Consider the following 23,455-nt stretch of genomic DNA (forward strand, 5'->3'; position numbering starts at 1 on the left):
AGGCTTTCTGTTCTATAAAAGCCTTTATTTATTTTTTGTATTGAGTATTGTATTGAGTGATACACTTTACTAAAACAATCATATATTATATCAGAAGTGTTCTTTGTTTTGTGTTCACAATAGTGATGTCAGTTAGGTCAGAGCTATGGAATATTAAATCCATCTTTGCTCACTACATCTGCCCTTTCTTTCTTTCTTTTTTTACCCCAGGTGTGCATAAAATACAGGTTAATCAAAGTATATACTGTAGAGTGGAGCACACCCAAAACATTTGAAGAGGTGCAGACTAATGAAAATTCAAAGTAACATAAAGAAAATAAGTTGCACACTCAAAATCTCCTCTGCTGTGTTTTAATGGGTTACACCAACATGTTTTGGCGAAAGTGCCTTCGTCAGGGTGCAGTGACATACAGGTTAAGAAAAAAAAATTAATACAAAAATGTGAAATAATTATCGGTTTATCGTATCAGTTATCGGCCAGGAGAAGCATACAGTATATTTATCGGTTATCGTATCGGCTGAAAAAATCCATATCGTGCATCCCTAGTAAATCTACATCATGGAGTAAGAAAACCTACAAAAACCTTACATTCTATCACAAAAGCAAACTCTTTCATTTGACCATTTTTAGATGGTCAAATGAATTATTTTATTTTTTACCCATTTTCTCCCCAAATGTACTTTGGCCAATTGCCCAACACCCTCTGCCGATCTGGGGAGAGCTGTAGACACAGACGCTTCCACATGTGCAGTTGCCAGCCATTTCTTTTCTTCTGACAGCATGGAGCTTCACCGGCAGGACGTATCATGTGGGAGGATCACGCTATTCCCGCCAGTTCCCTTCCACCCCGACCGACCAGAGGAGGCGCTAGTGCAGCAACCAGGACACATACCCCCATTCCGTCTTCCCACCCGCAGACACAGCCAATCGTGCCTATATGGACGCCTGACCAAGCCGGAGGTAGCACGGGGGCGCGAACCTGCAACCCACGTTTTGGTAGGGAGGGAATCTACCGCTACACTACCCGGACGCCCTGGTCAAATGAATTCTAATTAAACAAAGTTAATATTGTAGCGATCCGGTCTCAATGTATAAAGTGAGCACGTTGGTCCTTGACCAATGATTGTCCCTTGGTCTGATGGCTAACGTGTTGCACTTGTAAATGACAGACCCGGGTTCGATACCAGGCTCGCCTGTACCATTACATTGGTGTCAGAAGTGGGATCTGTCGGCTGGGAGGCGCCCTGGATGGGGAGCAGAACGGCTGAGGCTGTTGAGTACTTCCCACAGGCGGAGGTAGTGTCCTGGAATAAGTCCATATTGCATGAAATGCGGCACCGCACTCCATCGGGGTCCAAGCAGCGCACTCCCCAAGTTTGAAGTCAATCAGACAAATGTTTCTTGAGATAAACTGCATTTTGTGTTGCCAGTAGATGGCGTGGGAAATTGCAAGATTTGCAAGAAAGTTCCCAGGAGCACACTCCCCAAGTTTGAAGTCAATCGGATGAACGGTTCTCAAGATAAGCCACTTTTTGCGTTGCCAATAGGTGGCGTTGTGCAGAATTGCACAACATTCGGCACTGCTCTATAGAGAGCCCCAGGAACGAGTCCGGAAATCATCGATGCTAACAGCGCTGGTTCTTCACAGTTTTCGCCTATGGGAGTTTTGAATGGGTTTTTGGCGCGATGCTTCTAATAATCTCTCTGGGCAACGCTGGTTTAATCAAACGCGAACCAGTGTTTAGTAACATCATCTTCACACATGAAGACCACTTTTATGAGTTTTGAAGCTTTTATGTGCCGTTAAAAGGGTGGCTAGCTAGCAAACGGCTAAATGAGACTACAATGTCGACGCGGATATTATACGTCATCACGAGTGAACGCGGAAATTCTTTCTCTCGCAATCAATGCGTGGACACCTATGCGACACTGTGTGTAGTTCTGGATTAGCTTAGCACGAGCTTTTTACCTCTAGGGCTCGCAGTTACGCTTCAAAACTCATGAAAGTGGTCCTCATGTGTGAAGATTATCCCGCTGAACCTTGGTTCGCGTTCGATTAAACTTGCGTTGCCCACAGACATTATTTGAAGCATCGCGCCAAAAACCCATTCAAAAATCCCATAGACAGAAACAGTGAAGAACCAGGAAGTTCGGGACTTCCGCATTCAGCCTACAAAAATACGTCATCCCTGGGGCTCTCTATGTCAGCTTGCCAGCAGCACACTCTCCAGCACTACATACACTTCTTCGAGTTCCCAGGAGCACACTCCCCAAGTTTGAAGTCAATCGGATGAACGGTTCTCAAGATAAACCACTTTTTGTGTTGCTGGTAGGTGGCGCTGTGCCGAATTGCACAACATTCGTCACTGTTCTATGTCAGGTTCCCAGCAGCGCACTCCCCAAGTTTGAAGTCGATCAGATGAATGGCTATCGAGATAAACTGCTTTTTGTGTTGCCAGTAGGTGGCGCTATGCCAGATTGGACGGAATTCAGCTCCCTGCACTCTGTTGAGTCCCCCTAAGCGCACTCCCTGAGTTTGAAGTTTGAAGTCGATCAGATGAATGGTTATCAACTTATCAAGATAAAGCGCTATTTGTTTTGCCCGTAGGGCATAGGTGGCGCTATGCCCAATTGCACGAAAATAGGGCACTGCACTGCACAAAGGGCTCACTCCCAAAGTTTGAAGTCGATCCGACCAACGCTTCTCGATGGCATGCAGCAGATGATGCTCATCCATAAGCAGTGGTGGAAATGGCCAGGTTTTACTCTGGGAACCCTACTTACACAGGATGGGGGTTCCCGGAAGTGGCGTGGCCCTAGAGGATATTATTTCTGAATGCGTGACTCATTATAGCCTACCATTATAGCCACGTAAAAAATCTCACTTAACTAAGATCACTGAGCTCTACTGATTATTTCCCCTTGGTTGTATTCATGACAAACTTGAATATTTTGCTGCTTATTCAGCTTACAAATACATGTTCTCCTATAGTATTCTCTGCTGCTTTCATGCTGCCCTCCCTCCAGTGTTTACTTTACCCCCTCATTCTCGACCAATCACTCTGAACGACCCTACTTACTAGGGATGGGCATTTCTAGCAGAAACACTATTCCAAATTCGCTGGCCAAAGTCGACTTTTAATCGAAATTCGAAAAAAAAAAAAAAAATGTAAAAAAAAAAAAAATGTGAGTGAAATGTTGCATTGTCTCCCCTGATTCTAAGTCTAAAGGTCCTTACACACCGAGCACGTATTTTTCGTGCAATTAATTCGCACGTCAATAATATTTTCCGAACCTATATCAGTCAATGCAACCGTGCATACCAACGGCGAAGTTTCGCTGAGCGTTTTTGCGGTGTTTATTTTTTCGAACCACGGTCGATTTTTCAGAAATTCGCTTCCGACGTGTACACATCTGTGGCTGTGATTGACAGGTGGGTCAAAACTCGCATCGCAATTTCGTGCCATATATTCGCATCGCTCCCGATGTGTAAGGACCTTCAGGCTTTATTAATTAATAGAAAAAGCTTCTGCTGTGGATTTTTAGCTCAAACAAGCATTGCACCACTGAAGTAAAGAACATGTTACATGACATTGACATTTTCGAAAATAAAAAACAGTTTTGACAATCATGAGTAAATATTTAGTAGGCTCAGGTCTGAGTGCCAAAGGGGTGCCAAAGTCACCCCCTCTCCCTCTTCATGGGATTTCATCCGCCATTCATTTTTCCATAAACCTTGCTTAAAATGCTTATAAAAATTGTTTTACTTGCTCAAACCAAGCGATTCGACTATACTTAGAATCAGGGGAGACAATGCAACATTTCACTTACCAAAAAAAAAAAAAAAAAAAATTATTCGAATTTTGACTTTCAATAATAAAAGTCGACCTTGATAATAACGATTATTCGAAAATTAAAAATTCGATGCCCATCCCTACTACTTACAGCACCAGCACCATTCACTCTCTCAACGACTGTACTCACAGCAGTGTTTACTCTCCTCACTTAGCCCAGATCAGCCAGGGCTTGAAGGAGCACACGCTTGATTGAACACAAATGTATTAATATCGAACGTGTTTCACGTCCGAATCACACGGAGACAGGGCACTGCACTCCGTCAGGTCGCCATCAGCGCACTCCCCGTGTTTCAAGTCGATCCGACCAACGGTTCTCGAGATACGCAGACAGAGAGACAGACATACGCTATTGTCATTATAGTATAGATAGATAGAGGGTTGAGTGAGTGCCTGTTTCCCAAAAACTACTCAAATCTACATACCTGTGATATCCACCGCCCATCACCTTGTGCATCTTCCACTGGCTGTGCCACTGCAGCTGGGTTCATGTCGTCACCACTCATCCTACAACAAGGATTTATCACTGCTTATTCATATCAACACACATTCAAGCACATTCTCACAGAGCAGCAAAGGGATGGCCATGGTGTTATTGATGGTATGGTGTCATACCAACATGGAAAAAGCATCTATGCAGCAGATTAACATTTCATGATCACCACCAGACTGACTGACCTAACAAGGATGTACTTTCGCTTTCATGCATGTGCTTGTTGGCTAATCAGTGCAGACCAAAGAGCTGCAGAGCTCCGTCTCCCACACACGCACAGCGACACGCCCGTCGTTGATATTAAAACTCCTGCCGTTAATTATTTAGTTCGTAGTTTGCAGGTAACTACCTGGCAGGCTGCTGACCGTTACTTCCAGGCTCCCCGGGCTTGAGTCACTCCTTTGCCCCCGGCGGTCGCACTCGTGTGCGGTCAGTTTGTCAGTGCGAGGGATGCTCGTCAGCTAACGTTAGCTCGAGCTAGCTGGTGGCTCGCGCCGCGGCCCGCACCGAGAGAGCAAACGAGACAACAAAAGGTGTGTCAAGATAGCAAAGTACAAAGAGTCTATTAACGGTGAGAGCTCCTATCTGGTAGCAGTAACGCCGTTGGAGCTTGAAGGCACACTGACTGCAGTCAAGTCGCAATGAATCATGGGACGTGGGTCATCATGGAAAGAATAAATAATGGTTGAGAAAATGATAACTTTGAAACAGATGCACCCTGTTAGTGTTTTCCCAAATAAATGACTTCTTGTCTACTCTATTGGCTAGTTTTAGCGAGTGTCGTGCAGTAATTTTGAAGAAAGTCGTTGCCTGCTTTCACAGCATCACCGCCATCTTTGCAACGGTAAGCAGTCGAGGTCGTGAGCCATCTTCTCAAATAGAGTATCTGCTATTCGCAAGGCATCATGGTCAGATCAAGTGCTGCATTCAAGTCCTATGGGAAAGACAGGAATTACGATTTATCTACCCCCCTCCCTCCCCACACACACACACGCACGCACGTACCCAATAGGACGAATCAGCGTGACGTCACTTGCCACCCAGAAAGAAACAGACGTTAATATCTCAAAAACTATACATCACATCGCTTATATTTTGACATTCTGAGCGAGAGCATAATTAGCTCCAGAGTTTGATGTATAATAGCCTATAGGCTATGCATGTCGTGTTAAAGTTGTGTGAACTGTCGCAGTTTTTTAAATGTAAACAGGGTCAGCCGGCTAGAGTCAGACACTCAAGCCTCCCAAAGCTCAGGCTCCATTGCCGTTGCCGTTGCCACCCAGTGATGCGGTTTGTTTCATCAAAATGCTGCTCGGCTGATCCCTCGTATTAAAGGATTTTTTAACCTATTATAATAATGATCAATATTACCTTTATGTTGTTATGCAGTGAAAGAAAAAGAAAAACTAGAAACTAAATCCTGTAGTCATTTTGTGTGGAAATAAATTATGTGAAAGACTTGTAGTGAGGTGAAAGACTATGTATTTTTTGTATACTTTATTAATCTCTGTGCAAGATACCCGCTGAATAAGTGTCCAAATGTTCATGTCATTCTGGCAATACTCCACTTCTGTTATAACATTTCATGGAATATCTAAAACAATAAAAAATATCTAAAACTCGTTGGTTTTGGATTTATTTAGCTTCAAGAGTGCATTTTTGTTCGTGTGACCCTCAACACAGGCTTTGAGAATCCCGGGCCACTTACTGATACTTATGCTTAAATTAACCCACTCATATTCTGGTTTATTTCAAGAAAAACATTTCGGCTAGTGGAAATTCTAATTGGCTGGTAACTTTAAAATCTAGCAGCCATATTGGCAGGTGGTCAAAAAAGTTAATTTCAAGCCCTGCAGGAAGAGCAGGTGGTGACATAGGAGTGAGTGAGAAAACGATCACATATTGGTGGTTAAGACTGAATAATGACATCACAACTGTTAATTTAAAATGAGTTATTCCTCTAAACCTGGCTTCAAATGCCCCACATTTTTCGCGCTGGCGCCATTCGGCCCTCAGCAAAATCTGGTAGGGAGGATGTTTTTTTGTGGCCCTCACTATCATCAAAGTTGCCCATCCATGGGTTACGGCATGACAATATTTGTTCGCCCCCCGGCAACAATCTGGGTTTCTCATGTGGCCCCCCATGAAAAATAGTTGCCCACCCCTGACCTATAACCTCAGAACAGTGGGCAGCCGCAGTACAACGCCCAGGGACCAACTCCAGTTCTTTTGCCAGTGCCTTGGTCAGGGGCACTGACAGGATTAACGCATAAGCTACATGCCTCTGACATTGGGAGGAAAAGGAGCACCGGGCGGAAACCCACACAAACACGGGCAGAACGTGCAAACTCCTAGAAAGGACCTGGGATGGACCGGGGGTTAGAACCCGGGACCTTTCTGTGAGGCAAAAGTGCTAACTGAGCCACCATGCCATGCCATCCTTGTCCTTGTCACCGTGAAAATATCAAATATCAAACAACAAAAAACTTGGGATCCTCCATGGTTCCTCCTCCTGTGGATCCATGGTGCTCTCCGGTCAGTAAGGAGATGTGGTCCCTCCAGCCTGACCTGGGTCTTCCTATAGGGTACCGCAGGAATGAGTCTGGAAGACCTGGATGTTAGTAGCCTACTGTAAAAGTCAGTGGGATTTTTTATGGGGATTTTGGTTAAATGATCGACTAAGGTCACGATTTCAGCCGGCAGCCCGTCTTTATTGTCACACGAACACACTACAACACATACATGCATGTGGCCACTACACACACTCATGCTGACGGTGGCCGGTGAAATATGTCCTCTGCATTTTACCCATCCAGGCTTGTCCTTTCCTCCAGGGGGCAGGCCAGGAGCAGTGGTCGCTATTTCTTTCCAGCGCCCGGGGACCTTCATTGGACCATCATTGGACCAACTTCAGATGTTGTCGTCACTGGTCGGATGACGATCTTCTGCATGTTTTTAGTGGGGGGTTATGTACGGAGGAACCCCCTGGGGGGTACGGGGAGAACATGCAAACTCCACACAGAAAGGCCCTTTCGACGAGATAGCCCACCTGGGCAGTAGGCACTGAAGATATGGGGGGGTCACAACTCCAGTGCCCACAGCGTCCCAGGTGAGAATCAAACCTTCGAGCTGTGAGGCGACAGCGCTTACCACTGCACCACCGTACCCCAGGGTAGGGGTCTGTGGTTAACAAAAGTTTATGAAACAGCAAACTTTGTGTTTTAGATAATCTTCACAAATGAGATTTTCTTGTAAATGCGTTATTTTAGGCAATTTTCAGAAAACACCTCAAAAGTCATAAAAGTGGTCCTCATTTGTGAACATTAAAGGCGCCTTCACATGATAAGCATTCTGCACTTTTCTCAACGCGAGGTAGAGCGGAGCGCAAATCTGCAGGACAAGAGGCGAGCAGCAACAGCGCGAGCACCGGCTATCTTCTTTTCCTCCTCTGATTGGTTGCGCTCATGAAAGGTCAGCGAAAAGTAGGTCAGTGTTGAGATATTTTGAACTCTGAAAAAAAGTGCGAAACTACAAAATATAGTGCATGGGTAGAGACATACGAGGGCTGATTAGCGATGGTATTATGGTTGCAGTGTTGATTTATTTTGAGCCATTCCTTGAGGTTTATTTTGAAGGTTGGATAAGTGGGGCATTCCCTTATTGCAACTGGGATACTGTTCCAGATTTTCCCACCAGTGATAGATAAGACATTGTTACCGAAGCCGGTGCGAAAATGAAATTTGCATACAAAAATCACATTGACTTTTACACGTAGGAACCAGGAAGTGCAGGGACTTCTGGGTAAGCCTACAAAAATATGTCATCCCTGCGGTACTCCTGGTACACCTGCAAAGGTGCCCAAACCACTTCACCTGACCTGGCTCCTGCATCTGGACACTGAGGGCCTGTCAGCCAGTCAGAATGAGCTCAGCCAGCCTGTCTTATGTACTGTAGCTATGTGTATGTATTTATGTGTATGTCATGAGGTGCGAAGTGCATGTGGATGTGGGGATGTTATTTAGTTGACCTCTGTGACAACAAATTTCCTCTTGAACATGAACAACTTGCATCGTTGTAAGCAGCCTCTTCAGTGACACAACATGAAGTGGAATAAGCTGATAATATGATGCTTGTTTCATAATTATGATTCAGTGGCAGACAGTTTTGCATCATGCCAGCCTGCTTCCTTTTTATTGCCTGTGAAGCTGATTTGGAGTCCCTCTGTCACACAGTAGGCTCAATTTAACAACTTTGTGTTGCAGCTGCCTCTAAAGCTGATTTACGCCTGAGGCACATTTGTTTTATAACATGCACAGCTACATTCTGAGTCTGAGTTCACAATCATTTCATTCTGCAGCCACTGATGTTTGTTATGTGTCTGTGTGTGGAAGGCCATAATCAGAATCAGAGGCATTAGTAAGTCAAAACAACTTTAAATGCCTTACAAACAGTTTTATGCAGAAACTGCTTCCAGAAGTTGCTGAGCTGACACTATTCAAATGTCCTGTCTCCTTTCAGTGTTTTAGTCATTCTTTTTTTTTGCATTTTCTCTGCTCTCTTTTCCTTCCAGAGACAGAATGTGATGTAATGTAATGTGCTGCATATGAATTAGACATTTGAGTCAAATGTGTATGTCCTATATTTGCTTTATTGTTATTTGTATGCTTTATTGAAATAATCATCATAAAGGGTTGGGAATGTGTGGTTATACAATGAGAAAAAATATGTATTATTGTGACAACTGGATGATGTAAAAAATACAACATCATATTGATCACTGGCACCTTATTCAAGCTGAGTCTACACAGAACCTCACATCAGTCAAATATTGTTTAACACTCCTTACCCCACTTGCTTTGGTCTGTGAACACTCTCCACCTTGTCTCTCTCTTCCACCACTCACCTGTCTGGGAAGTGAAGAATAGCATCATGAGTTAAAATGGTCTTTTCCTTGCCACCGTCGCCAAGTGCTGCACTTGTTGGGCAATTTTTCAATTGCCACATGACCTCGCAGTATAATCGCCAGTGCATGTGAGAATTGTTTCAATTGTTGGGTCTAAAATAAAGAGCCTGGTCTTCTACCTGCTCTATTTGTAAAGCATCTTGGGACGCTGATTGGGAATCATCTTGTTATGATTTGGCGCAATATAAATATAAAATTGTTTGATTGATAGTTCTCAGGAGATTGCGCTGAAATCAGGTTTGCCTCAAACCACAAGGTCCTTTTGCTAACTGACAAAATGATTTGAGTGATGATAGAGGACATTCACAGAGGATTGCATATTGACTTTAATTAAATATGCCCCCCCCTCCCCACACACACACACACATGCTATGTAGGGTTCTACAGCACCTCTTCAACCTCAGCCTGAGCCAGGAGAAGGTTCCGGTGCTGTGGAAGACATCTTGCCTTGTTCCGGTTCCTAAGAAGCCTTCTCCATCTGCCCTAAATGACTATAGACCGGTTGCCTTAACATCGCACATCATGACAGCCCTGGAGAGACTGATGTTGGCACATCTCAGACCAGGTGATCTTCCTGGACCCACTGCAGTTCGCTTTACTGCCTCAAGGTTGGAGTCGATGACGCCATCATCTACCTGCTTCAGCGAGCCCACTCTCACTTCAACACAGCAGTGATGAAGTCTCCAGTGCCTTTAACACCATCCAGCCTGCACTGCTGATTTGAGAAGCTCCAAAGGATGCAGGTGGACGCCTCCACAATTATTATTATTATTATTGACTACCTGACGGACAGACCACAGTTTGGGGATGCGTGTCCGACCGGGTGGTCAGTAGCACAGGAGCACCACAGGGGACTCTATTCTCACCTTTCCTCTTCACCCTATACACCTCGGACTTCCAACACAACTCAGTGGCGCTCGACTATGGGGGAGGGGGGGGGGGGCGGATGTTGGGGGATTTGGCGGAGGGGTCAAACCTCGTAGAACGCATTCAGCTCGTCCGGCAGGGAGGGCGAGGTGTTTTGGGTTTGTTGTTTCTCCATAGGTGCCTTGGGTTATGTGTGTCCAATTTGGCCTCTCCGCCCCTCCCCTCCTACTGTATAATGACACTATTAATCCCACATTGCTAATGCACATTGTTGTACACTTTTGTCCACTTTGCACATTTTGTACTTATTACAATGTATAGTCATAGTAATAGTATTATCTATCTATCTATCTATCTATCTATCTATCTATCTATCTATCTATCTATCTATCTATCTATCTATCTATCTATCTATCTATCTATCTATCTCTATCTATCTATCTATCTATCTATCTAGCTATATTATTATATATAAAAGGGGCTTAGGGCAATCTCTGTTTGTTTGTTTCCATTTCTGTCTCACTGATGATGTCATAGGAGGCATTGTGACATCACTCATGATGTCTTCAGTGATGTAATAAGACTGATGATGTCATCAGTGATGTCATAAGAGCATAATCATCTTATGACATCACTGATGATGTCATAGGCACCGATGTAAACTTAAGGGGCACACACACGTGCGCCAATAGGTCAGGCGAGGCCACGCAGCAGCCGAGCTGGGGGTGAGGTCGCGCAGCAGCCGAGCTGTGTATGTGAGCTGCAGGGCCAGCTCGGCGAGCTGCAGGGTAGGAATCAAGCACACGTAGCGTGTGAGATGCCTAGTATAATATAATATGCTCTAGTCCACAGTTCTGGAAAGTTAAGTTAAGTTATACTTTATTTATCCACATGGGGAAATTCATCCTCTGCATTTGACCCATCCTCTACTAGGAACCTTTCTAGAACTAGGAGCAGTGGGCAGCCACAGTGCAGCGCACGGGGACCAACTCCAGTTCTTTCGCCATTGCCTTGGTCAGGGACACTGACAGGAGTATTAACCCTAACGTACATGTCTTCGACGGTGGGAGGAAACCGGAGCACCCAGAGAAAACCCACACAAACACGGGGAGAACATGCAAACTCCACACAGAAAGGACCTGGGACAGACCGGCGTTCGAACCCAGGACATTCTATGTGAGGCAACAGTGCTAACCACTGAGCCACTGTGCAAGAGCACTGTATTAGTTGTGTAAATGTAGCCTATGTATTGTCCACCCCCCCAAGTTCTCACCAACTCCTAGCCTACCTCTGTGTGTGTTTTTGATATACCGGTAAGTTATATTGTGTTGCTGTCATTGATGTTACTGCTGCTGTAATGCCAGAATTTACTCTAGTACTATTTTATCTATCTATCTATCTATCTATCTATCTATCTATCTATCTATCTATCTATCTATCTATCTATCTATCTATCTATCTATCTATCTATCTATCTATCTATCCATCCATCCATCCATCCATCCATCTATCTATCTATCTATCTATCTATCTGTGTGTAGTGTTACAGACTTCCCCTCTTCATTCTCTCTTTGGTGAGAAATACAGCAGGTCCAATGCATCTCTGGCTTACTGCTGCCTCCCACAGGTGATGTAGTTCACCTATTCTTACTATACAGTGTAATATCACAACTTAATAACATTTTAACAGATAACTATCTATGCATTCAGAACCAATTTCTTCTAATCTTGCATTTCCAATTTAGCTACCATTAATCCCATTGTCATCCTTTCACACAAATCTACCAAATCACGCTATCTGTATTAACAATTACAGTCGATGCTATATTTTTAATATCCAGACATCCTCCTATTACCATTTATGTCCTCTCTGACTGTCATTAGTCTTGTTTTTCATTTCTTATTATTATTACTACTGATAAATTAAGCCAATAATTCCTGCTGATTATTCTCTCCAATGACTGCCTCCTTTTTTCTTCTTACATCTTTCTCCCTCTTCTAACTAACCATATGACTATGTTTGGGCCAGATTTATCATTTTTGCACAACTTTATTTGGTGTCCTGATAATATTGCCTTCCATTTGGAGTAGTAGCAGTGGTCACTAATCCACTACAGTAGGCTAGTGCAGTGTAACATCTTACACAACTTACACATAAATGAGCAAAACTACTCATGTATGTAGGCTATCTCTGTGTCTCTGTTTAATTTTCCTAGGACACTGTTGGCCTGACAGCATTCATATTTGGCACGGGTACCGGCAGAGGTCCTGAGCAGACGTGACACGACTTCATGATTATCCATGTTAGTGAGCATCACCCTGTGGGGGCACGGTGGCGCAGTGGTAAGCGCTGTCGCCTCACAGCTAGAAGGTCCTGTGTTCGATTCCCACCTGGGATGCTGTGAGCGCTGAAGGAGTGCGTGCCCGTCCGCATGTCCTCGAGGGCCCGCCGCCCGGGTGGGGTCGTCAAAAGGGCCTTTCTGTGTGGAGTTTGCATGTTCTCCCCGTGCCCCCTGGGCGTTTCCTTCATATAGGAACCCCACACCAAAACATGCGATATCCTGGTCGCAGATGTGGTGCCTCCTCTGCTCGTTAGGGGCGCCTGTTCGGAGGGAGGGGAACTCGTTGGAATAGCGTGATCCTCCCACGTGCTATGTCCTACAGGTGAAGCTTCCCCTGTCAGGTGAAAAGAAGCGGCTGGCTACTGCCCATGTCTCGGAGGAAGCATGGAGCCAGTTTCGGCTCTCCCCAGATCGGCAGAGGGTGGAGCAGCAACCAGGATAAATAAATTAAAATTAGCACTAATGGGGATAAAAAAAATGGGATAAAAAATCCGGGGGGGGGGGGAGGAAGTGAGCATCACCTGACCTATAACAATAAATACAAGAGTTGAACCCTCTGCCCCAAGATTGCTAGATTATTAATCTGGTTCTCTATCCAGACTTTTGAATTCGGTCACTCGGTAGAGCCTATACTATGTATCTGCAGAGCCAGAGACCAAGTAGCTACTTATAGTAGCCTATTGAAGGTATGTTCTACCCAAATACCATTCTGTCCAAGTAGGACCCTACTTATAGTGTTAAAGGTATATTCTACACAAAAACTGTACAAGTACTTATAGGCTACTTTAAAGGTAGCCTATATCCACCCAAATACTAGCCTACTTCACGACAAAAGTACTTATAGTTTTAAAGGTGTATCCAACCCTAATACTACTTTCTGATCAAGTACAGTAGGCCTACTTATCATTTTAAAGCGGAAGAGGAAATGAGTTTATGAGTTGACGATTCAGTCTGAATATCAGGCTACTCCAGCACTACTGTGATAATCCCGACAGCACTTGAAGGAGACATTAGTTACTCGGTTTGGTCTTGGGTGACTCATTCTTGTTGTTTGTGATGTTGTTTATGTGGCCACATGATGGTATTAGCCAGCAGATAATTGGCTTTTTAGATCACATTTTAATTGGACTGTCAGCAGTCGCCCAGAGTCAAACATGTGAAGTAGCTCATGGGAAGACAGCAGCAGTAGCCTACTGAAACCGTCTCAGTCTCACCTGCCTTTAGGTGCATACTATTGGCTGTGTGGCAGGTAGGACAACAGGTTATGCAAGAAATGTCCGTGAACGCCGCCCATCCAAAGGTGTAGCCAGCCTTTCCACACGGAAGGTGTCTTTTTCCACAACCGGAGTGCAGACTTGTCCCTCCCACAGTGAGTCTGCGGTGAAAGTGGGTGAAACGCGTTCATTCTCCAAACTGTTCACATGAAGGGACCTCTACAGAACAATTGAGCGCCTGGGTTTAGGCCTTTAGGCAGAAGGTAACGTTCTAAATGGTTAGGCATATGTGTCGGACATGGCTGCAGCTTTTCACTCTGCTGACTGGAGGCTTCGTGGTGCCAGGTGAGTTTCCTGCACAGCGCTTCAGTTTGAGCTCCACTGATGCAAAACCATGCCTACTAATTCCTCTAATCTAGAATGAATATAGCTACTGAACTTGTGTTTGTGAGAGCCTACTCCCTCCCTAGGCTATTGGACTGAGGTAATGGGGAATGTGAAATGTATAACTTTTGACTGGGTGATTATTTTGCCCCCCTCCCCGCACTTCCTACCTCCCGTTTAGGCTACTTGGTTAAAAGTGAACACAATGCTTTAAAGGAATAATAAATACTGAGGAGTAGGATAGGGAAGCAGGGCAACACATTTTTTTTATAATGCCCAGACCTCTGGAGCTGATCGGTGCTGGATAGGCAAAGATAATGTGTGTTGTTGTTTTCAATCAAGTGCATTATTCTGGTGTTCTTCTAGTTTCAGTGGATTTTCATAGATAACCCCGCCCCTTTTAAAACTTCAAGTCATACTATTAACACTGGGATGGTAGACTGTGTGGTGGTATGATATTCCTGCTTGCAAAGGTAATGATATTAGTGTTGTCCCATCTCAGTTGCATAATGTTACTGAGAGAAAGGCTGTTTTTGGCCTCCGGAGGGCGATGTTAGGGCAGACGGCAGAGTGTACCTATTTGCTCATTTGACAGGTGGCAGAGGCCTGCTATTAGTTGTAACAGTTAGTTGTAATCTAGTAAATACAACGTTTAAATTCCATCTCCTGTCAGACAGTTTTCCCCTCACTGTCAGGGGCGTAGCGAGGGGTAAAAGCAAGTGTAAACAGTTTACCCACCTCTTTGAAATGAGGCAGAGTGAGAGTTTACTCACATATTTTCAGTTCAACTGTCAGTCAATGAGGGGAAACAAGGTGGATCAACTACTCACCTTGGATAGTTTACCCACCCCTGTATTTACCACTACACCTCTGCTCACTGTCCAGGATTATGGAACATTCCAGACTTCTTTGGTTTATTAGGAGGAATGTTTTAATCCAGAGGAAGAGGCTAGAGGAATGTGTGGCAATATGATCCAGATATAACCCAAATCTCATCACACCAGAACCCTTTAAAGGATATGAATCAGCCAGCTGCACCTCTATGCTTTCAAGTATGGAAAGTTGATAGTTCATTTTTGGGTCATCCATGAAGACTCTTTTAACATAGTAATATATTTCATATTCTCTGCCTCTTGCAGGCATCTAACGCAGGCAGCCGCTGAACCTCTGTGCTCACACGCTTGTGCAAACATTAACCAAGATGCACACAGCTCCATACAAACATTCTGTCAGGATCGGGGAAAGCATTGCCATTCATCAGATGTTCTGTGATATTATTTGCTCTGTAACATTATTGTAGTTGTACTTGAGTGAAGCCACGTAGAAAAGCAGGACATGTGTCTGGGTTTCGTTGCTTTAGTTTATTCTCATGGGTTTGTTGCTTCATGCAAACTGATGTTTAAGGCATGACTCAAGGACTTTCCTATGTTTACTGAGGAGTGCTGGCCAAAGTTATCTGCAGAATATGGAGACATAGCAAATGGAGACATAGTTAACAATTGAATAAGAAGTTAGATCATTCATAACCCATGGGCGAGGAGCAGTGTGTTTTCACAAGAACAGTCTTTTGAAAAGGCTTTTCAAAGCTGCTGGGCTCCAACATGTCTGCTTTTTAGTCTGATTGAATGCCCCAAAAACTGATGGATAAAATAGTGTTCTAATCTGTATAGGAAACTCGGCCATGTCTCATTGTGTTTACATCTCGTCATTAAAATCACATCAACTCTGCTCCTGTCACACACACACACACACACACACACACACACACACACACACACACACACACACACACACACACACACACACACACACACACACACACACACACACACACACACACACACACACACACACACACACACACACACACACACACAGTTTCACCAGTTTCACACAAGCATAATTTAGAGATAATTTAGAGATGTTTATGTGTGCAGTATGCATACGTATATATGTATACAGTATATGTTGTTTATGAGTCTGGTTGATTAATTGACCGTATTCCACAACGGCAGTTTGAAATGTACATTTTCTGTTTGTGTGTGAATGCCTGAGTCAATTGAGTGAATGTGTGTATGGACGAGGTTACATGTTAATGAGTGTCCTTCCTCACTGGCTTCACGTAGGGGTGCGACGAGTCAGTGGGATGGAGATTTTCACTTCGAATGAGGTGGAGGCAGTCAACGGGACCGATGTGAGACTGAAGTGCACCTTTAGCTCCGTTCACCCCGTGTCACCCAAAACCGTCATCGTGTCCTGGAACTTCCGCCCCTTGGAGCCCGGACCCGAGGAGTCGGTGTGTGGCATTACTTACTGTCACCAAAATGTTCTGAATCAGCTTGTGTTGAATCAGCTTGTGTTGGGATTTGATATTCACTCATTATCCGTTATGAAATCCAGTCATGACTTCATTAATACTCCATCTTGTCTGCAATTTGACATGTGTATGTTTTTGTCAGGTGTTCTTCTACCAAGAGACGCCGTATCCTCCCACACACGGGCGTTTTAAAGGGCGTGCGGTGTGGTCGGGCGACATTATGAGAAAAGATGCCTCCATCACCCTGCATGAAGTGCCACCCACCTTTAACGGCACCTACACCTGCCAGGTGCACAACCTGCCAGATGTGCACGGCAAGAGCGGAGAGATCATGCTCAAGGTCATCACCAAAGGTTAGACTGCTCCTATAGGACACTTTGACATTCTAAAACCACTCCGGTAAGGATAGGTTAGACTGCTCCTATAGGACACTTTGACATTCTAAAACCACTCCGGTAAGGATAGGTTAGACTGCTCCTATAGGACACTTTGACATTCTAAAACCACTCCGGTAAGGATAGGTTAGACTGCTCCTATAGGACACTTGATATTCTAAAACCACTCCGGTAAGGTTAGGTTAGACTGCTCCTATAGCAGAGGTTCTCAAATGTTTTTCAGCCAAGGACCCCTTACAAGATAGAAAATATACCGGGGACCCCCTCATTCTGATTTGTGATTTTGGGCTAAGCTTAATTGTTTCCACGGTAACATGCTTGACTTTTATTTTGATAGGTTTGTTATTAGAATGTAATCCATGAACCATTTTAGATTTAAAGCATAAACTATTTTCATTGAACTATGAAGATTTTGCAAAAAAAAATTTTTTTTTATTATTACATTACATTTACATTACGTCATTTAGCAGACACTTTTGTTTTGTCCAAAGCGACTTACAATATCACAATTTGTCAACAGTACAGAAAACCACTATGCAACACAATCAATGACAGCCAAGATATTTTGATAGACTAGCACCATGTAGGAAGTAGTTTGAGAAGGAATAATTAACATGTAGCATTTTATTTTTTAATTAAAAAAAAAAAAATTACTTGAAAACTTTTCGCAGACCCCCTGGCAAAGTGCCGCAGACCCCCATTTGAGAACCACTGTCCTATAGGACACTTTGATTTGATCTCGGCAAGGATAGCAAGTTCATCATATTTCATCACAATCGAATACTTTATCTACCGATCCACAAACTGGGATATATCTAGTTGCAGTATTTTGTATTCTATCTTTTATCATCTTTACATAGTGTTATTTGCATTATATGTTCTTTCATCATAATACCTTCAATATTCTGCTTTTATAAGGTGGGATTTTATTGATGTCTGTACTGTAGGGAAATTATGTTTGTCGCTTGGCCTCCTCAAGGAGATCAGAAGTCAGGTTCAGCTGCAGAACAGCGCAGAGCACCTCATCAGGTCGGCAGTTTGAACCCGGGTTGTCCGTGTTGAAGGACGGCCTGTTTAACCACTGGGCCACTCTGCCATATTTCCTCTAATCTTATCTCTAGCCTGTTCTCTGCTGCTGCAGTGACCCACTTTCCAGTCTAATCGGTGTGTTTGGGCTCGTTTGTTTCTAGTTGCCCTCTCTGAGATCGGCATCCTGGCGGCAGCGGTGGGAGGGGCCTGCGGCGTTATCCTGCTCCTCCTGGGTGTCTTTGTGCTAGTGAAGTTCCACAAGGGGAGGCGCCTGGAGTCGGACGTGGAGATGCACACGCGGGAGCTAGAGTGGAAGGACCCGACCGTGTGGTGAGGGCTGGAGGGCCGGGGCTCTCCTCTCCTCTTGGGACTGGTGTGCAGTCTGCAGGGATTGGCTTGTTGGAGTGTCTGTCTGGGGCCTCTCTGCTGGAAGAGACTAATGAATGCTAAGGGGGGAGGGTCTCCTTTTTTCTACGTTTGCTTCCCCATTGTAAACATCTAAGATAGTATTGTAGATAATTTACTTCAGTATTAGGGATTTAACATACCACACTTGCCATTCGTTTTAATACCACATTCTTATACACTTTTAAATTGGTTTTGATCAAAATGACAAGAGTGATTGTAGTTTTTTTGTAGTTTATAGTTTATTATTATTATTATTATTATTATTATTATTATTATTATTATTAGTTTGTTGTTATCCATAGTTTAAGCTCTAGTGTAGGAGATGTGAATATGTTGGAGGGCGATTTCTAACAAAGTGCCTTTCTTGAAATGTGTTTGCTGACCTCAGTTCACAACAGCAGCACTAACTGCACTGGGCTGTTAGGGTGGCCTCAGCATTTGCTCTTATTACACAATTGAGTTGCTCTTGTATCATCTAACAAACAAAGTAGTTATCTGACCACACATTTTACAGTGTTCTATACTTAAATCAGTGGTTCTCAAACCTTTTTGCCTTCAGTACCCCCTTTCCCTGATTTCTGAATCCAAGTACCTCCTTTACTCGGCTACAGCATTTTGCTTAGAAAACCGCAAGAGAAAACTATAGCATATGATCCAATGAATGAATGACAACCCACCTTTTGAAGAATATAACATTACAAAATGAGAAATTGAGTGATTAGTGCCTCCTGAGCAAATTTATTTTAACATTTCATTTATTTTCATGATTTATTTTTTACATTTTCCCCTTTCTCCCCTGTAGTACCTGCATGTACCCTTCGGCAGCACCGCTGCTGGTCATTTGGGTACTCTAAGCGTAATTGCTACGTGGTGCCTCCCCTCCTGCAATCTTTTTTAAACTGAAGAAATATATTTTCAAAATCAATGTTACAAATAGAAAAGCAGAAGTATGAAATAACAGTATATCCCACTATAGCACTAACTATATTATTCAGTCCCTTTTCCTCAACAAAATAAATAGAGAAAGGAGTATGAGAAAGAGAATAAATAGAGAAATCTCCCCCCCCCCCCCCCCCCCCACACACACACACACACACACACACACACACACACACACACACACACACACCGCCCAGCCGCCCACGTGTCATAGCGATCTCCAGTGGGATCCATGAGCACCGCTGACCAACTTGTTCTTCTTTTGAGATTTGCCCCCACTGGCAAACTTGAATGTATTAAGAAGAAGAAGAAAAAATACCCTCACGTCACATATGCGCCACTGTGTGGATCTCATTTGCAATTACTGCTCAAGGCCATACTGTAGGTGTTGTCAGAGACAAGAAAACTGCAATCTTCCATATTCTCACTTTAACTTAATGTCCAGTAACACACAATAACGTGTGCTACAAATTACAGATGTCCCCTAAACGCCTCACAGCTTCTGCTATTTACCATGCTCCCTAAACGCCCCATGCAGGCTACGCTGAGGGAAACGTATTTACCATGCTCCCTAAACGCCCCATGCAGGCTACGCTGAGGGAAACGTATTTACCATGCTCCCTAAACGCCCCATGCAGGCTACGCTGAGGGAAACGTATTTACCATGCTCCCTAAACGCCCCATGCAGGCTACGCTGAGGGAAACTTATTTACCATGCTCCCTAAACGCCCCATGCAGGCTACGCTGAGGGAAACTTATTTACCATGCTCCCTAAACGCCCCATGCAGGCTACGCTGAGGGAAACACAGCTTCTGCTATTTACCATGCTCCCTAAACGCCCCATGCAGGCTACGCTGAGGGAAACGTATTTACCATGCTCCCTAAACGCCCCATGCAGGCTACGCTGAGGGAAACGTATTTACCATGCTCCCTAAACGCCCCATGCAGGCTACGCTGAGGAAAACTTATTTACCATGCTCCCTAAACGCCCCATGCAGGCTACGCTGAGGGAAACACAGCTTCTGCTATTTACCATGCTCCCTAAACGCCCCATGCAGGCTACGCTGAGGGAAACTTATTTACCATGCTCCCTAAACGCCCCAGGCAGGCTACGCTGAGGGAAACGTATTTACCATGCTCCCTAAACGCCCCATGCAGGCTACGCTGAGGGAAACGTATTTACCATGCTCCCTAAACGCCCCATGCAGGCTACGCTGAGGGAAACGTATTTACCATGCTCCCTAAACGCCCCAGGCAGGCTACGCTGAGGGAAACATATTTACCATGCTCCCTAAACGCCCCATGCAGGCTACGCTGAGGGAAACGCTCCCTAAACGCCCCATGCAGGCTACGCTGAGGGAAACGTATTTACCATGCTCCCTAAACGCCCCATGCAGGCCACGCTGAGGGAAACCTAAGTTTGCGTATTCACTGTGTCGCATGTAGTTTTAAACGAGGAGATCCACAACTTTCTTTTAAGGGCACCACAGTTCAAAACAGTGAATGCGAAACTTGCGTGTGGATGGTTAATTTTAGGAGGGACATTACAGCCAAACACTCTCCGTTTGACTGTGGTATAATTCTTGCCTATAGCATGATGCCCCTCGCGGCACTTGGTGCCCTACGCACGGCGCGTGATGCGCATGTGCCTAGCGTCGGCGCTGCCCCTCGGGGTACGAATACCCCCATTTGGGAACCACTGCTTTAACGGAATCATGACGTAAAACTTAAGCATGTAATTGATAATGCACAAAATTATACCTAGAAAGCAAAAATGAGCACTATGAGTCTACATACTGCTGTGGTTATGAGCCTACATACTGCTGTGGTTATGAGCCTACATACTGCTGTGGTTATGAGCCTACATACTGCTGTGGTTATGAGCCTACATACTGCTGTGGTTATGAGCCTACATACTGCTGTGGTTATGAGCCTACATACTGCTGTGGTTATGAGCCTACATACTGCTGTGGTTAAGAGTCTACATACTGCTGTGGTTATGAGCCTACATACTGCTGTGCTTAAGAGTCTACATACTGCTGTGGTTAAGAGTCTACATACTGCTGTGGTTATGAGCCTACATACTGCTGTGCTTAAGAGTCTACATACTGCTGTGGTTATGAGCCTACATACTGCTGTGCTTAAGAGTCTACATACTGCTGTGGTTAAGAGTCTACATACTGCTGTGGTTATGAGCCTACATACTGCTGTGCTTAAGAGTCTACATACTGCTGTGGTTATGAGCCTACATACTGCTGTGCTTATGAGTCTACATACTGCTGTGGTGAATTGAGTCATATCAATGCTTGTGCCGGTTATCCTTGAGTCAGATGGTTACTGTCTTTAAAGTAGGAAGATAAGAGCTGGTGTAACCTTTTTCTGGGCAAAACCTTACCTTTTTTCTGCAAACAGCAGCCAAACTGACACCTATTGCTTTACATCGTGATGAAAAATAATGCTATTCTAAAGTGTGAATACAAGGTGAAGAAATTAACAAGTCCAGAGACTTTGACCCCAGAGAACCATGAACTGTTTTTGGTGGAGACATCTTAACGAACTAATATTTCGGTGACAAATTTGTCCACGGAAGAAGCAGTGCATCAATTCTCTGTGGCGCTCTGGAGGGAAAACGTCTGGGTTCGGTCCGAGCTGAGGAGTCTGGGTATTGTATTCCTCAAGGTTTCTTTCTCTGTTATTCTGCCTTTGGAGATTTGCTGAGCTAAACAAATGCAGGCCTGTTCATTTGCTACACTTTCAATATGGCCAGATTGTCCATCAATATCTCACTGTGTGTGTGTGTGTGTGTGTGTGTGTGTGTGTGTGTGTGTGTGTGTGTGTGTGTGTGTGTGTGTGTGTGTGTGTGTGTGTGTGTGTGTGTGTGTGTGTGTGTGTGTGTGTCTGACTGACTGAATGCGGTCGCATCAGTAAACCTGAAGAGGCAGTTCATCTGAACATAGTGGAGAAGGCGATTGAGGTTGAGAGCTCAGATGGAGGATCTGAGCCCAGCAGCGGGGATGATGAGGAGGAGGAGGAAGAAGAGGATGATGATGATGATGATGATGATATCGGTGATGATGATGATTAAATCATGCCCAATTTGGATTAACCCCCTTTCAAATCTGGGAACCGAGAGTCTATCAGTGTGACGACTAGTAAGACCCTGGGACAGACAGACGATATTTTGGGGTTTCTGGTGTAGAGCGAATGTCCGTGCCAAGACTTTGGTTTCCTGTGCGCTGCGGTCAATGTTTACAGTCCGGTAGACACGAGAATGGAGTTGGAATTAATTGGCCTTTTGTAAGTGTTTTAGATCCAGATGACATTTCTCCTCATCTCTATAAACGGATAACCATATATGAGATGCTGTCGGACTGCAAACCACGATCGAAGCGGAAGTCTTGGAGCGGATGTCCGCTCTACACCAGAAAACCCCGAAATATTGTCTGTCCCAGAGTCTTATTAGTCATCAGACTGCCCAGATTGCCCTCTTTCCAGTCATAACATCAGCCATTTCTCCACTCATTAAAATGGTCTAAATGTTCAGAAATTGTAAACCCTGTCAGATAATGTGTAAGTTAATGTACGTGTCTTTGCAGTGTTGCAGTGTGCCACTGAATTACAAAAAAGCATTACTTGCAAATGTTAATTTCCACAGGTTTTATGAATATAACATTATGTGGATTGTTGGATGTGTCATTTATGGTACAGCAGGACTCTACCTTTCCTTCCGTAAGCTAGCTTTACTGGATGTCCACAAATCCCGTGGAAATCTGTTGCCCAAGATCAACATTGTGAGCATTCATACATTTTCCTGTTGAATATAGATTTTAATTTTTGTTTTTTGTAAAAGACGGAGACAGTTAAACTTTGCTTTTGGCTCAATACCAACATCAGCTCTTTGCCTGATTGATCTTTGTGTCCCATCTGTGCTGCTGCCAAATTCATGTCTCTCCCATTCTGTTCCTAAAAGCATCAGCTGAGACTCACAAATGTTCCCAAACAAATGCCATCAGATAGCGTGTGGTAATGCGTCTTTGCAGCTCTTTGAAACAGAATGGAGAATGGTTGTTGCCCTTTTAGTTTTTTTTTTTTACCTTTTGTGTCCCTAACTGTGGTTAGTAAGTAGGGGTGGGGGAAAAAATCGATTCACCTAAGTATCGCGATTTTTAATGTCACGATTTTTTGGATCGATCTTTTATTCCAGAATCGATAATCGCAAATTAAAAAAAAAAAAAAAAAAATTTTTTTT

At 44.1% G+C, this 23,455-nt stretch overlaps 2 protein-coding genes across 2 annotated transcripts in view; one reads left to right on the forward strand and one right to left on the reverse strand.

Annotated features, from left to right (window-relative positions):
* Nucleotides 1-4,832, reverse strand: part of pafah1b2 (platelet-activating factor acetylhydrolase 1b, catalytic subunit 2) — a 53,602-nt gene extending 48,770 nt beyond the window's left edge. The window contains exons 1-2 of the mRNA XM_083641200.1: nt 4,698-4,832; nt 4,281-4,362 (exon numbers count right to left, since the gene is read on the reverse strand). Of these exons, the coding sequence (XP_083497326.1) occupies nt 4,281-4,361 (81 nt within the window). The 5' untranslated portion in view covers nt 4,362; nt 4,698-4,832. The remainder of the gene's footprint in view (nt 1-4,280; nt 4,363-4,697) is intronic.
* Nucleotides 4,833-13,868: 9,036 nt separating this feature from the next.
* LOC310783448 (myelin protein zero-like protein 2) lies at nt 13,869-23,279 on the forward strand. Its single transcript, XM_083644314.1, has 5 exons — nt 13,869-14,079; nt 16,245-16,414; nt 16,578-16,788; nt 18,021-18,189; nt 22,132-23,279. The coding sequence occupies exons 1-5, from the start codon at nt 14,010-14,012 to the stop codon at nt 22,289-22,291; spliced, it is 780 nt and encodes a 259-aa protein (XP_083500440.1). The 5' UTR covers nt 13,869-14,009; the 3' UTR covers nt 22,292-23,279.
* The last annotated feature ends 176 nt before the right edge of the window (nt 23,280-23,455 follow it).

This window comes from Poromitra crassiceps (assembly GCF_964638095.1).
Source record: "Poromitra crassiceps genome assembly, chromosome: 1".
In the NCBI taxonomy this organism is placed as follows: Eukaryota; Metazoa; Chordata; class Actinopteri; order Beryciformes; family Melamphaidae; genus Poromitra; species Poromitra crassiceps.

Excerpts from the sequence above, each read along its gene's own strand:
- LOC310783448 (XM_083644314.1), top strand. The coding sequence starts at position 14,010 with ATGGTTAGGCATATGTGTCGGACATGGCTGCAGCTTTTCACTCTGCTG. Across the intron at positions 16,415-16,577 it reads AGCCCGGACCCGAGGAGTCG|GTGTTCTTCTACCAAGAGAC; the intron begins GTGTGTGGCATT and ends TGTTTTTGTCAG. Across the intron at positions 16,789-18,020 it reads GCTCAAGGTCATCACCAAAG|TTGCCCTCTCTGAGATCGGC; the intron begins GTTAGACTGCTC and ends GTTTGTTTCTAG.